Source organism: Anopheles coustani, chromosome 3, assembly GCF_943734705.1.
Source record: "Anopheles coustani chromosome 3, idAnoCousDA_361_x.2, whole genome shotgun sequence".
Lineage (NCBI taxonomy): Eukaryota > Metazoa > Arthropoda > Insecta > Diptera > Culicidae > Anopheles > Anopheles coustani.
Window position 1 is genome coordinate 54182977 of NC_071288.1, and position 15608 is coordinate 54198584.

The 15608-nt window shown below is 49.7% G+C and overlaps 1 protein-coding gene across 1 annotated transcript in view; it reads right to left on the minus strand.

Annotated features, from left to right (window-relative positions):
- Window positions 1-15608, minus strand: part of LOC131259819 (protein serrate) — a 108663-nt gene that overhangs the window by 8625 nt on the left and 84430 nt on the right. Inside the window, exons 10-13 of the mRNA XM_058261411.1 lie at window positions 15094-15207; window positions 14759-14983; window positions 12684-12811; window positions 5447-5600 (exon numbers count right to left, since the gene is read on the minus strand). Of these exons, the coding sequence (XP_058117394.1) occupies window positions 5447-5600; window positions 12684-12811; window positions 14759-14983; window positions 15094-15207 (621 nt within the window). The remainder of the gene's footprint in view (window positions 1-5446; window positions 5601-12683; window positions 12812-14758; window positions 14984-15093; window positions 15208-15608) is intronic.

Genomic DNA, 15608 nt, shown 5'->3' on the forward strand with positions numbered 1-15608 from the left:
GTTCTCCCACACGTTCGCCCGTCCCCATCTGACTCATGGCTCCGCTCCGTTTGATTCCGACGCCGTCGAACGTGGGCGAACAGTTTTCGGTTTCTGATTTAGGAGCCCCGCGTGGATGCTACCGTTTGTGCGAAACCACGATTTCCGATGTCACGCGGTTTCTCGCGGCGGTAAGATGGAACTCAAAGGGAGGCAACAGTGAAAAAAGAAATAAAAGCAGATGGAAGTTGCGACTGCTGGTGGATGTGTCGGTCGGTTCCACCTCCAATTATTGCGCGCTGACAACATAAGTAGTGATTAATAGATGAGAACAACCGGGGGAAGGAACATGTCGTTCGCCGAGGCTCGTCGCCGAGAGTGTGACTAATAATGCTGTCCCAATAGTTCCGTGGGGGTAGCATCGGTTCGTCGTCTTCTTCTTCTGCTTGTTTTCCCCGAGAGAACGGGGCTGCAACGGGTGCGCTTCTTTGCCGTGGGCCGAGTAATTGGGCAGGGCAGCAGCATTGTGAAGTCTGCAGTGAGGCTTATGAAATTCAAATCATTTCCCACGTTTGCCGGCAACGAAAACTACTCCCGAGAGTCCGATTGGCAACCGTTTCAACATCCAGCGCGGAACACGGGTGAAAGAAAACAAAAAAAAAAAAAAACACACCACACATATTTAGGAATCCGATTCCCCATTTCTCTCTCCCGGCCCCGGTTTAATCCAATTAACACGCCACCGAAAGGCACTCCGAGGCCGGTCGCTTAAGCAGGCAATTAAAATCGAAAGGAAAGGCAGAAAAATTGGTACGCGCAAGTACGCGGCGTAGGGTTTTTCACTTCCGGAAGCGATAGAGCGTGTATTCGTTCGAATAAATAAATGAAAACAGGAAAAATGGCCCCACCGAAAAGCACAACCCCAATCATATCCATCCAGCCATCCCCCCACCCGATATTTCCCTTTTACGGGCTCGACGGTGTTCGCCCGTTCGCGACCCGTTCATCAATGGCCCTGCCCGCCCGCCCGCCCGCCCACGTCCTTCGCATCTTCCTTCTTGCTCGACCCCTTTTTTGGGCATCCCTCGGTGTCCCGGTGTCAATCAAAATTCTTTCACTCCACTAAAAATCGTCAATTTACGGGTTTACCCATTTGGTGTGGCCAAACTAGGGCCAAGCCAAAAGGGCAGGGCGGGAAGGTGTTCTGAAGAGACGCAGCCCCGTTCGAGTGGCCGCTGTGTGACTTTGTGCGCGTTGGATTAGCTGAAGCGAAACAAAAGCCTTCTCGAACTCCGAACGGGAGGAACGGGCAGCCGATACTTTCCCAAATAAATAATTCAACATTTTCCATCCAAGGAGTCAATTATTCTTCCGCGTGTCTTAGCATTTAACTGCTGTTGCTGCTGCTGGTCCCCAAAAGCTCGATTGTGGGAGCTTGAGAGAGGGAGGAGGGGAAAGGGCAGGGGTGAAAATACCACCGTTGGGTTTGGCGCACCGTTTCGACACGACGAAAGACGTCGACGACGATCGAGTATGATCTTCAGATGTCTCACCTTCTTCACAACCGTCGTCCATCGAGTGTATGTGTGTGTGTGTTTGGCCACACAACTGACAACGAGCGGGCGTTCGCGAAGACAAAGCCGGCGACAGAGTTGCTGCCACCTCCTGGCCAAGTACGGTGCCATAATTTTCGGCTAGAAGATTTTTCCCACCATCGCCGCGTGGCGACTAACGAACGGGCTTCCCCCGTTGGCGAAGTGCGAACACGCGGTCGCTTCTGTGGGGAGCCCGAGCAATCGGCCAACACGCGGCCCACGATCGGATCGGATTTGACGAGGTCCGTTCGCTACTTCTCTCTCTCTCTCTCGTCCGCTTTCGAGGGCAACAAATTGGCAGTTTTGACATACAACTTAATGTTATACAATCTTGTGCGCGATCGGACGATGGGCTGAGAGCGTGGACGTAGAATTGGCGGTGGGTGGAGGTTAAGAAACAAAGGAGATCATTATTTGAAGCTATCCACCGCCCAGCTGGCGAGGAGATATCGGCTCGATTGCACAACGGACCAACATGGCACGGCGCACCAGATCCAATCACTTCTCCGTAGCTCCATCGGGCAGGAATCCGCCCGATTAATCCGACGATCTGACGTGTGCGCTCATTGAAACAGACCTCGGTCCGGAACGGTTCGATGTCTCGGACAACCGATCGGGTTGGTCAAATGTATCGACTCGATTTCACGGAGGCGGCCGTGTCACCCGTGACAGGACACTAGCCACGTCCTGCACGCGTCGATACTCGCGGCGATCACACGCTTGGGAAAGTTCTCCGGTGAAAGGAAACGGTAATGCTCGCCAGAGCGCGGACCTTCCCGATGCGAGCCATTTATGAGTGATGTAGAACGATATGGAACAAGACAGATGAACAACTGTTAACAAACTTGTTAATTTAAATCGAAAAGATCGTTACGAACAACGGAGCGCCCCGGAGCGATCGGTTACGATTGGGCGGGGGAGGTTTGGGGCTGGTCGGCTCGCGAGGAGATATTCCACGCTTCCACCCGCGTGAGGTCACTCGATCCACCGGGACACGTCTTTTTCCTTGTTCCCTCCCCCCGGACCGGAGCGAATGGGAGTGTGGCCCAAGCATAGGGCAAGGTGCACTCCGCGATGCATGGATTGCTTTCCAAGGCATCCGTACCATCCCGCTGCGTCGCACGAGTCGTCCACCAGGCCCCTTCAAACCCCCCTACTCGCCACGTCTGGGGTGATGATGTATATCTGGATCAACAGGGCAACATGAGCGGCAATTTGTTAGTGGCAGGCCTTCGCCTGCCCGCACGATCAACAATGACAATCATATCTGGAAATAAACATGTTAACAGGCATTTCTCGACCCCCCGACTATCTCTTTCTCCCTCTATCTCACTATTTCTCGGGTGGTTTGAAATGAAATTGGCGTGCCAGCGTCCAGCTGTCCGAGTGGTCAACGCGGAATCCTAGTCTCCTAGCTCAAAGGGAGGTGGAAAATGAGCGATCGCGCCAATTCTAGCCACACTCGCAACTGGGGGTGTAATAAATATGTCCGTGCGTTCGTCGAACGCCCGGTATCCCGCGGCGCTGGTAAAGTGCACACTATTCTCCGACCTCCCGTCCCGGTCCCGGCTTCGTCGTGACCCTTCAATCTCCGCGAAACTATGCACGCTCTCGCTGAGCCTCTAAGTCCGTTTCCCCGTTGCCATCGTTTTCCAATCAATTATGCATGGCGCACGGTGCAACTATCATCAAATGGAAAATGGTTGCATTTATCCTTCTGTCCGTCGATTGGGCGTCAGCCAACTCCCGACCGGAATGGGACAATTGGAGCGTCCATGTTGGAAAACACTTACACGGTTGTGAGGATGTCACTGTGAAGAACGTTGCTGGAAAACCCTTCAAACTGAGATCCTATTCCTCTGCAAAAACGCGTCGTGATTCCTTGCTATGAGTTAAATTTGCTTCGAAAACTATTTTGAAATGCAGTAAATTGTGGAAACATGATTTACTCGCTTACAAAAATAGGCTAATTTTACGGTTTCCACAAAAATGTATTGTTATAAGCAAAGAAAGAATCTATTCGATATTTGTTTTTTTTAGTTAAAAAACATATAATGAAGTTAGGTTTTTACTAATGCTTCAATAACGTGTGTACTTGGTGCTGTTTATGAGAGAGGTTAAACTTGTTTAGCATTTGTATAGTAGTAAAGTATACTTGTTGCATGAAAATTTCAACTATTTCTACTCGTTCTTTGGGCAGAATTGTTATAAAAGAAAATCAATTAGTTTATTAGAATTATAAAACAGTTCTTGTTTTGCTCCGTTTTAAAAGTATTACATATACAAAACATTATAGTAAAATTCCTCTTAATTGGCCTTTAAAGTCAACCCACTTTAAATAACACAGTTGCAGTCATCTTATGTTTCAAATTCATTCAGTTTGATGACAAAACTGTTCCCTCCTTCGTGCGCTAGATAAAATTCCGTTCTAGGCCTGAAAATAGACGTTCCTGATCAACAAGAGGGAAGACGATCCCTATTTATAGCCAGAGGCATCGAAGACATTTGCTAGGACTTTCCTCCGCGACACCAAACCGACGTCCCCGGTGGGTCACACGGATTGGAACGTTTTCACTTCACACGCGTTTTGGCGAAGCAAACGCACAGGAAACACTTTTCTTTCACTTGAGCTCTCCTGCTCGCCCGATGGTCCATTTCTTTGTCACCCTCGGTCGCCGCTGCAGCCCATCCGTCCGGGTTGGACCGGGCGGTGAATAAATTGCATTTGACAGATTTTCCCATCGAACGCGCGCGCGAGAGTCAATCGGTACGGAAAGAAAAACAAAAACCAAACGCGTCGTGTGATGATGATAAAGCTCGAACATCACTCGATTTCTCCCGTACCACGAAGGAGGCGTTTGAGGCAACGGGGAAGACCATCGATCGCCATTGCAAAGACAAAAGACGCAACAGCAAGAGCCGGTTGTCGTTTGCAAAAGTTGGGGTGCGAAGCGCGGTTGTTTCACCTCCTTTTCGGTGGGTAAAGATCGCCACCGAAAAGAGCGCCTCCGCAGGATGGCCGGGAATGCCGAGATCCCACCGGTCTGATAGCCCACGAACCGATATCGGTTGAAGCTGGCGGGGTTCGTCGCTTGCGCTGTCGTGTTTGTGTTCCTCTTGTTTCGCTTCCTTCCCGGCCGGGCAATAAAATACGCCCAATATGGCGCTGGCTGTAAATTATCCAAATGCCGCCTCGTGAGTCGGTAGGATAACTTGGGTCTGTTTTTTTTACGGGAGGCAGTTGGCAGCTGCTTTCGCATTTCGACACTTCACGCAGGCGGCGGCGGTAGAGAGTGATCGGCGCTGTCGCCGGACGCCGTTGATCCCTACTGATAGTGTGATAAAATAAAACCAAACAAGCGTTTCTACGACGCAACGGGGAAAAAACGGAACCAACGAGCCACGGCCGGCCGTGTCGTGTGTCGTGCAAGCTCGTTGAAATATTATAATGAATTATTGTATTATTATTATAATTATGTGTTAGATGGGCTGGCCCCGGGCGCGCCCCGCTCCGCCGCCGCTCTCCCTTATCTCGCGCCGATATCTAAAGCCGGTGCTAAACCCGGTCCTTCGTTTCATATTTGGGCCACGGGCCCCGTCGCTGTCCGCGCGGTGGCGTATATGGCACAATAAATTGGATGTCACGAATATGCTAATGTCTGTTGGGATGATCGAACGGGGTAGGGGCGAGGGGAGGCGGGCGATGCGCTTTGATTCGAATCGGCCAATCGCTTTGACGCGCGGGATAAAATTGTGCCATCATTCAGTGCGGATCATCCCCTATTTTGGCGATGGGTAAAAAATGGAAATGTGTCGCATCTTCGCGAAATGCTTCGATACATTGTCACCCGGAACGGGGAATGGGAACTTACCATTGGCGCAGGGGCCACCCTTATCGCACGGGGCCCGGGGAAACTCGCAATGGCGGCCAGCCCGGCCCGGCGGACAGTGGCAGTAGTAGCCGCCTGGGGTGTTGAGACACTGGCCTTCGGTGCACGGCTTTGAGACGCAGTGATCTTTGGCTTCCTGTTGGGTGAGAGAAGAAAAGAAAAGAAAAGCCCGAACACAGGCATGAGCAAATTGAACGGAACTAATCGACAGACGAACGACGGTTTCGAGTGTGTACCATATAAAAGATCAATAAAATTTCCTCCACTACAAACAGGCGAGGATCGCGTCGGTGACAACGACTCCCCCCATAGCGGGATGCTTTGTTTATGCTGGTCGTACATAAAATCACATTTTTATGCTAATCATCGCCACCCGCCGGTGGAGTTCGTGCCGTTCCTTCCCCGAACGGAGCCGGGGTGAAATTGGGCCGAAGAAGGCTTTTAATTGGAGCCCGACACCGACGCGAACGCGCTCGGAGGTGGACACGGATTATGATATTATACAGTGCGCCCAAACATGTGTGTGACAGCTGTAAAAAGGGGAAACTTCTCTTCCGAACGGACTGGTTTGGTTTTACTGTCGCTCGAAACAAGTTGTAAGCGTTGTGGAAAGAAAAGAACGATCGTCGAATCCCCCGAACCCGGAGGTACGGTAACCCGAAAGTGATGGTGGCTTTCGTTCTTCGCCTGCCCCTGCACTGTTCTAATCAGTTTAGCAAGACCGGCACAACCGGTGGCCAGCCGGTGATGGTTTTAATCGGTTACTTGTGTTTCCCCCGACAGCTAGTCCACGCAATTCCGGATCGAAGTCCGACCGGTCATCAAATTTATTGGTTAAAAAAAGAAAGGAACAATGTTTAAAACACAAATAGAAATAAAAAGCATTTTTATCCCGGCCGTCATAAAACCGGCCGTGAGAATGGGGCGCTGTGTCGTGACACTTGTTATATTTAACACCTTCGAACGCACGAAGACACCCGGAAAGAAAATATCTTCCTTTTCCCTGCGCGATGTAAGACAATATTAAAGCCCTCGGAAGGCCCGAACTTGGAAGCAATGGTAATGGAAATTGTCAATCAATTGTCGCTGGTGACTTAAGACCAGATTGTCTCAAAACCCCCCGTTTGAAAGGACACGGCCGGGAGATAAAGTGTCGGCCAGGAAGCCGAAAGAAAGAAGAGCGGAAGGAATGACGAGGTAGGTGCACCGGCAGGCGGACAGAATTAATACTTGGTTAGTTTTGCATCCCCTTTTTTTCGGGGTGAATTTTGACTGACAGTAAGCCTATCCGGCGGCTTGGTAATAAAGCTAGGAGAAAGAGGACTTTGTGTATGGATGTGTATGTGTGTGTGTGTGTGAGATGACGTCGGTTGTAGGTATTAATCGATTATCGATATTCGCGCCGGGATTTTGTTTTCTCACCTGCTCGCAGCTCAACGAGACTTTCTGTCGGATGGAACGGATTGAGGCTTTCAAAAAAAAAAAGGAAAAGCCCACCGGCTCGACATTTCACACCTTCAAAATTCTTTCTCCCGAAATGTAGTCCCGTTTGGGATAAGTTGTCCAGTTCCCCCCTGCCCTCTTCACTCCCTTCCAGCTTGGAGCAACTTCTGCTCTCCACTGAACTGGTGCACTTTTTCCCGTGCGCTCCCACGGCAACCCTTTTTTCCAAAAACAGCATCTTGTATTCTTGTTTGTTGTGTTTGTGTGCTCCTGAAGTGGCGAAGAAAACTCCGGAGGGAAAAATAAACACTCGCGCCACAGTGATTTAATTTAATGATCCTCTGGGAAGGCGATTCAATTCGTTAGCAATGATTTAATTTGCCCCTCTCCCCATTTGGGCCGCGTTTCGGGGCGTCCGTTGCCCAGACTTGGGGCGCGCTGTCGGCGAGGCAAAAGGCTATCACGTTGTCATTGTGTCACCCGGACGGTCGCGCGATCCTGAGAATCTGTTCCGACCCCGGCGCGCCAAACGATTTTGACGACCCAGCCAGCTCAAAAAGCTGGTGAACGATAAATTTTCCGTTTTCTCCACGGTTGTACGCGGAACACCCGCGAATCGGGTTTGCTGCCGGGGGAGAGTTGGTTTTTATTCGAGCAAAAGGAAACGGCTATTTGTTTCCACGCGGAATAACATTTGATACGAAAAATGTGTTTCACCGATCGGCGGTGGGATGTCACGAGCAAAGCGAAATAAAACGAACGAAAATGCTTAATTGCCTTCCAGATGCATGTCACCCGGCCCACGGGACGCTTGTAAAAGCACCCTCGCGAGGGTGAGGCTTTTCTGTCTCCTCCTCAGCTGTCCACGGCGTATCAGTTTTCATGCCATCAGTCAACGAGCGGAGGCTCTTTTGCTCTCTCTTCCTTCTTCTCGGCGCCACAAAAATCGGTGCCATACGAGCGCAAAACACGGACGGGAATGTCGCTTCGTTAGGTGTGAGCGTTGATTTTGGATTTCCAAAATTGGTCCTACGATGATCGATAGGATCCACAATCGATGAAGCAAGGCGTAACATTTGGCGTCACCTATTTATGACGCTGCTGTAGAAGGTTGCGTGTCCTATTTTTTTGCCGATGATGGTCCTTGCTCGCCTTGGAATTCACTTTACAACCATCCGATGACCCCCGACTGTGCCGCGATCAATCAAACACGGTCGAGTTTGAGTCGGAAAGCGAACGTTACCCGCCCGAATCAAGCGACGAACCCTTTTTTCTTCGCGCGGGGTGACGAGTTCATAAACCATTCCGCTCTGCTCTTCGCTGAGGTGCACATTTTTCTTGATAACACCTTCGAGCGCTTCGATCGCTTATGCAATGGCGTAATGAGATTCCACCGGGGAGAGGTAGCAAGGCGTTACCAGTTCAGTCCCTCGCGATCGATAAACGGTGAGATGTTAATCAATTAGCGTCACCTAAGCGGACTTTTTCCACTCCACCTTGCCCGGTTCCAGAGCTTCTGCCAGCTGTCCGGTAGGAAAAACCCCCCTTTCGGACGAATGCATTAGTGCACCATTCGAGAGGCTGACTTTTCACATCGCCAAGAACTAACCGTTCGGTTCGGTGAAATCGTCGTTTTCGCCCTCTTGTCGTCTACGTCTGCATTTTCCAGCCTCGTAGCGCCGGGTCGGTCGGTGCAGCCTCGCCGGGAGTAACCTTTAGGTGAGTTTGATTTGTTGTACATAATTGCCTGCAGCGCAAACAGACAACCGCCTCGACAACCGCACGATCAGGCCGGCGCACTCGTAACGAAACTGTATCGATCGTATGACAAACGCCGGGTTGTGCTGCCTCCATCTCCTTTGCCCGTCCTAATGGCAGGTGCATTTTCCAATTCCCTTCACCCGGCTCCCACCGGCACCGAACCACTTGTCGAGGGTAACATGTGCATTTTTATATTACATTTAAAATAATTTATTTATTTCATTTCGCAGCGACCGTGGTGTGGTTTTTCTTTTTTGCTCCTTTTGCCTCGCTGCTGCCGTTTGCTGCCACCGATCGGCCGTGTTTTGTGCCGGCCACCGTGTGTATCCACCAATGCCATTTCGTAACTGAACCCGCGGGGTGCGACCGGACCGGAGCACCAGCTAGGCCTAGCGCGTTTCGCCGAGTGTGAGAGATAATAAAAAGGCGAATAACATATTAAATCTCGAAACCGTCACTCTAGTCAACATTTCAACGGGATTGCGAGGGGAAGGAGCTGTGTGTGAGTGCGTGTTTGTGTGCGAGCTCGCTGGCTTGTTTGCAGTGCGAAATGTGCAACCCTGCAGCAAACCGGTAGTAGGATAGTAGCTCTAAAACGCCACCGAACGTTCGGCAGACCGTCGAATGTGCGCCGTACGCAACTGTGAAGCGTACAGTGCTTCACAGTGGCCGGTGCTGAGGGAAGGGCAATGTAAGATAAGCCCAGGAGGTGGTTGACGATGGCTGGGGGGCGGGGAGCGGTAAGAAAAGACTTCTGGCCAACTGAATCAGGGATTAAAAAATGACATCGGCAACATAACTCTGCACCGTTGCGCGTCAGGTGGATGACGACGGGACCGGGGTGGCAGGGTGGCGGGAAACAAGTGCAAAACGCGTCGTGAACCGGTTCGCGCGTTTTGCAGAAACACCCGAGCGAGGTGCATCATCCCCTGCGCGCAGGGGAAAAAAACAGATCCCGCCGAGAGGGAGCGTGTGTACGTAACCTTCTGCTTCTGCCGTACCGTTGCCGGCGCGTTCTAAATAGTTCATCTAACCTGAGCGCGATGGACAGCACAGGAAGGGCTGTCGGTTCACACAGACATAACATTTACATAAACGCACATGAGTTGTTTGTGGCTTAGGGTCAACCCGTTGCCGCTGGGAACAACCATTAGGCTCCGAAAAGTAAGCTCCCGTTTGACAATACTGCCGCGAGAACCGTTTCACATATTGCGAGCCATCGCTTCTGGATAGAGTCCCTTGGCGAAAGGCCACCTTTCTAGTGGTAGTTTCATTTGCATTCTCATTAAGTGTCACTTGTTCACGACCTGCTCCTGTTAGCAGGCGTCCCGGTAGGCCCCCCCAGCAAACATAAGAGGATTAACAATTTTTAACTCGTTTGACAAATCACACATATTTCTCCGGGGGGAAATTGAAGAGAAAATAGAAACCTCTAGGGGAGTTAGGAAATTGGCATCACACTCGCTATTAAACGGTTCAGTGCATCAGGTGCGACCGACATGTTCATTTCCGTTCGTTTTACAAAACGAGGTCGTATTTCACCAACAATCATTTGCACTTTTAGTTAGGAGTTTGAATTGATGGAAAAAGGTTTCAGCAGTAAAAAGAAACACAAACTGACCGAAAATTAATTGTAAAAAGACGAAAGAAACTACTAAATCTTGGGATAGAACCTTCTTAGACATTGACTGTGTATGCCATGTTTTTGATAGTTTTTCGATAGTGTTTTTTAGAATGATTCCTAGTTTAACATTTCGTTGTTTTAACATTCGGTGTTAATTAGAAATTGCTTTTATACTAGATAGTTTTAATACCATTCTAATAAGTTGGTGTGATAAGAAAAAAAAATGGGTTAAATGAGCTGAGGTTTCATTTAACATATCATTTTCACGGATAGACCAGTCATGCAATGCACATTGACTTCATCAACAATATTAGTAACGAACAAAGAAAAAATCCCTGCTTGGTTTTGGATTTATTTTTGACAAAATTTTAATTTGTCTGTTGTACTTTAATCGACATTCTTTAATTTTTAATTCTTTTCTTGATATTTGATATTTTTTCATTTTTTGTCTTTTTGGGTATATTATTGAAGGAGCATTACTAAATCCAACCCAAGATCGTGAAATGTTATCTGTTGTGTTATAACTCCTTATCAGCATGGTATCGTTTAGAGAAAATCCTAAAACCTCTGAACAGTTTGTCAAACGTTGAGCGGGTTTGCTTTATCACATTGTATCGTAGGCTTCAAAATTCATAAGCTGATAAATGGTTTCAACACGAAGACAAATTACCCAAACGCGATCGTCACTGGTGGGTCCCAAGGAGTGTTGGTGTTTTCTTCAGTGCTCGTGAAGATTCGACTCACTCGTCTCGTTTTTCGACTAAGCACAGACCGACCGTGTGTTTTTGCGTCTTCGAAACTCCTCATCATCTCACTGGCAGGAGCTTTTTCTCTTTATTATTTCGCATTCAAGTCGGGGCAGAAGAGCATGGGTTGTTTTTCTCTTTTTGCTTTATCCCGAGTTGTGTTTTTCTGCCTGCGTTTCATTTTGCGATTCACCCCGAGGGGCGGTGTGTTCAACGAGTGGCTTGGTATTATCGTTTTTATATCTTTATAAATTAATTTTTATTTTATGACGGTTCATTTACATGGGGCACGATTTTGGCTACGGTTCGGGCGAGTACGGAAAGGGGAAAGCCCATGGTAGCAAAGGGGAGCCAGCACCGGGAAGCGCACGAGCAGATCGACAAACGCAGATGCTGAACCGGCACGCACATCATAAATATTTAAAAAGGGATGCCCTCCGCACGGGGAAAGGAAATAAAATGAAATAAAATCAAAAAATCGTTTAACGACAATCGTCACCAAACGGTTCGGTTCAACCTCCGCTTCCACCCACGGGTCCTATGAGGTGCAGAACCGCTGGTTTGGACCGCTCGGACGCTGATTATCCGGAACGATGGGGCTGATTTACGAGATTTACGCGGGCTTTCAAAACGGAATAAGGTAACGAGATGTGCACGGTGTGTATGGGTGTCCTCGGAGCGACGACTAAATACATCGGCGATCACGCATGTTGGCGTTGCTGTTGACATGTTGTTCGCGAGATGTCGTCACAGAAAAAAAAGGGGAAACCCTTCCCGAACGTCAACCGGAGTGTCGGTGGTCAATCCGTCAACCGCAGACCGAACAAAAGCCTTTCCTGGCGGGTCGCATTTGTTATCGGCAGGGTTTTGTTGCTCTGCAGCGAGTGTTGCAGCGTGCAGCATTTAGCGTTTGCTTTGCAGACGTCTTTTGTGCGTAAAGTCGGGGTCCGTTCGACGGCTCAGCTCGCTTAAAGCTTCACATAATTATCGGAAGTATTATTATGCTAAAGACCGCCCCGATCTCCCGATCTCCGTCGGATCAGGGCATTCGACGCACGTTTTCGAGTCCGTTGTGACGGTGGTAAGTGGGTGGGTGTCATTCGTCACACGTGCGTGACAATGTGCGAGGAAACATGTATTTCGTGTCGTTTTCCTCTCCTTTCATTGAACACTCTGTGTCCCGCAGGTCGCATTCGCATTCCAACGCGCGAAGAGTCGATAAAATGTTGTAGCCCTCTTTTATTGCGCGCCTCGGCCCGGTGGGTGACATTCCGTTTCGAGATGATCATGTGTTGCTATGGTGAGTAGCTTGAACAAGGGTTTGTGATGCTCGAACGTAGGCGATGAGCCCAATTAACCTAACGTTATTGGACTTGGACAGTGACACTATCCTCAAAAAAGAGAAGAAAAGCTCCCTTGTAGCCGAAGTTCAATAAATAGCCATACCGTACCTAAATAATGACACAGTTTTTAAACCGTTAGTCACGGTTCTCGACGATAAATAAACATACTCTCAACGAAAGACTTCAATGCCGGCGTTATGACGAACCCGTCAAATGTCGAGTTATACCGTAATAATGTTCGAATTCTTTCTCGCTAATCCGATCGTTGATGGTACATGGACGACGAAAGATAATTAACTTACCTCGCATAGCGTTCCGGAAAAGCCGAGCGGGCAGATGCACTTGAAGTTGCCGATTTGATCGACGCATTCGCCACCGTTGCGGCAGGGATAGTTGGCACACTCGTTGATATCGGTTCCGCAGTTACGGCCTGGGTTGGGGAGAAAAGGAGAAGAGAAATAAAAATCGATGTAAACACAGAGTTTAACATTGTTGAAACCTTATCCCCGCCATTAGAGCGATTTTAACGCACGCCAATGATTATTCCTATTGGATAAATCTGGCCCATAAGCCAGAGAAATGGAAGCACATTTACCCACGGGGGAAGAAACGGGCGAAAGAAAGCAACGACTGGCTAAGGCGCTTTCGAAGCCAAAGAATGGGACATTCTTGTACGTAATGAACATATTTCATGGGCCTAAGACCTTGCCCAGCCACGACCTTTGCGTTTTGTCCAGCTTCGAAGGTATTTTGTTTCCTCCCTTCCGTCCTCTGCGGTGGAATCCCAGCTCCCAGCGGTTTGCTCGCGGTGCCCGCGTGCTGCTACCCGTCTTCATCGATCTTCTTTCCCAACAATAAACACCCTTCCACACTTCCCACAGGGCCGGGCGGAACGTTGGTTCATCCGAACGCGTAATAGATGATATTTTAAAAAGCTCAAGATTAATCAAAAATATAAAAAGCCACGCTACTGGAATATGATTATTATCATCGTCCATTGCGAGACGCCGTCGTCTTCGGCCGGGGGGGGGGGGGCCGAAGTCCGTCGTTTGTGGCGAATTTGAATACAACAACGGCGGTGGGGCGACCCTCGGCATACCGGAGGCGCAGAGTTTTATTAATATCTTTTCGCGCTCAACGCGGCTCTGGTTTCTTGTTTTCTTTTGCTGTGGTCATGTTTTGTTCTCATCTCTTTTTTCGTCGAGTTTTGTTTGCTCGCCTCCGAGTCGGAGTCGGAGGGTTTTAGTCCGATCTTTTTCCAGCGCCCTAAGGGCCCTCCTTAGCAAACCGGGGCCGTAATCGGAATGGTTGTTAATTTGTCTTCACATTTTTATGAGAAATTGGAAGCATTATTGCTTTAACTGCATTTAAACGAACAACATTTGTCGTCCATCGTCGAGGTGGGAAGGAGGCGGAAGGCAGGAAGATGAAAGTAAACAAGAAAGCTCGTTCATTACGCCGGATGTCGGCAACGATCGCCGCTGGGATGGAAGGATTAGGAGGTATTTGGGTGCACGGTTGAATGAAATTATCATTAGTGAGACATTATCGTGACTGACTCAATGTTTGGGGACTGACCCCCTCCCGGTCGGAAAGCACTTGCGGGAAAACCCCGACGCGATTTCCCGCTCCAATTTAACCAAACCGAACGGTCAGCGGTCCACGGTGCTACCTGCTGTGATCCTCGGTCTTTCCTCCCCCGGATCGCCGAGCAGGCCGTGTTTGACAGCCCGCAGTGTTTTCAATTTTGACAGCCACCGGCACCGAACCGTAACAATTACGATTCTAATTGACAGCGGGAGCGGGCGCGCTCGATTGACCCGGCGGGAAAACTCGGCTGCCGCCGCCGCCGATGCTACCGCCGACTGGGCCACGAGTCGTGTCCGCACAGCGGTGCTCCAATCAACGGGCCCGGATCATGCCGCCGGTATTCGTTGGCCGGGCGGTTTGATTAATTGAAAGACACGGCAGACAAGCGCAAGGTACATTGGCCAGCCTAACTGGAGCGTGAGTGTTGCCGAGCGGGGGTTTTGGGCACGAATTTCCCGCAATATATTTGGGTTTGGGGTAATTAAAACTAACGCCGATCGATCGGACGCATCCGATTGCGTGCGGTACTGGACGTGGAGGAATGCTTTCGCTGTAGGTTCAAACTCCCGCCCGCCTCGGACTCATGTCCGGTGATTGATGAATTATCCCACTTCAAGCTGTGCTACCTAAGGAGGGCTCCCCGTGTACGTTTGTGTGAATTTGTAGTTTATGTTTACCCAGCTCGATCGCGCATCGTCAATCATCGATCGGGAGCGCTCGATGAGGGAGACAAATTGTTGTATTAGCCGAACGCATCCGGATCATCACGCTCGGGCGGGCAACTTACCGGTGTATCCGACGGCGCAGTTGCAGTAATAGTTGTTGACCAGGTCGATGCAGGTGGCGCCATTCTGGCACTTGTCGATGCAGTCGTTCAGATTCGTCGCGCACGTCGGTCCACCCCAGCCGTCCTGGCAGGTGCACTGGAACGATCCGGGCAGGTTGCGGCATGATTCGGCATTAATGCACGGCCCGAGCCCGGACGCGACGTTCGTGTCGCACTCGTCGACGTCTGCAATGGAGGAAGAAACACGATGCGGTTAGGACATTAGCATGACGCCTCCTGGGACGAACGTGTCCCGTTTGATAGTAGACGGGAAGAGAGTTGGAATGTTTACTCACCGTTTTGACAGGTGTCTCCCGTCCACTGCGGTGGGCATTCGCAGCGAAACTTGCCAATCAGATCGATACAAGTGCCACCGTTTTGGCACGGTGCATCCGCACATTCATCGATGTCTGGAAGAAATGGGGAAAACGGTAAATAAAACAATTACTATCGGCAAGGGTAGTGAAAAGGGGTTACATTAAAATTCACGATAGAAGAAAGGAGAATGCTTGAACATTCCGCTCTTCCCGGGTTCACTTTGCGGCGTTTGAATGCAACCACTAATGAACGTACGCCTATGACGCCAAAGGAGCAAATTAAGGTAGGAACAAGAGCAATCAGTTTGGCTTCCATCCAACTCCGAGAGGGTCCGAGTGGCCAACGATGATCGATCGAGCAGGACGATACAGGCACGCTATCGTCGCTGTTATCAGTTCGACGATCGAGCAAAGTAGGTAAAGGTACATTCCCATGGGCAGGAAGCCACCCGTCAACCCATGCGGTCTTGGACGTTGTTATGACGTTTTGGGGT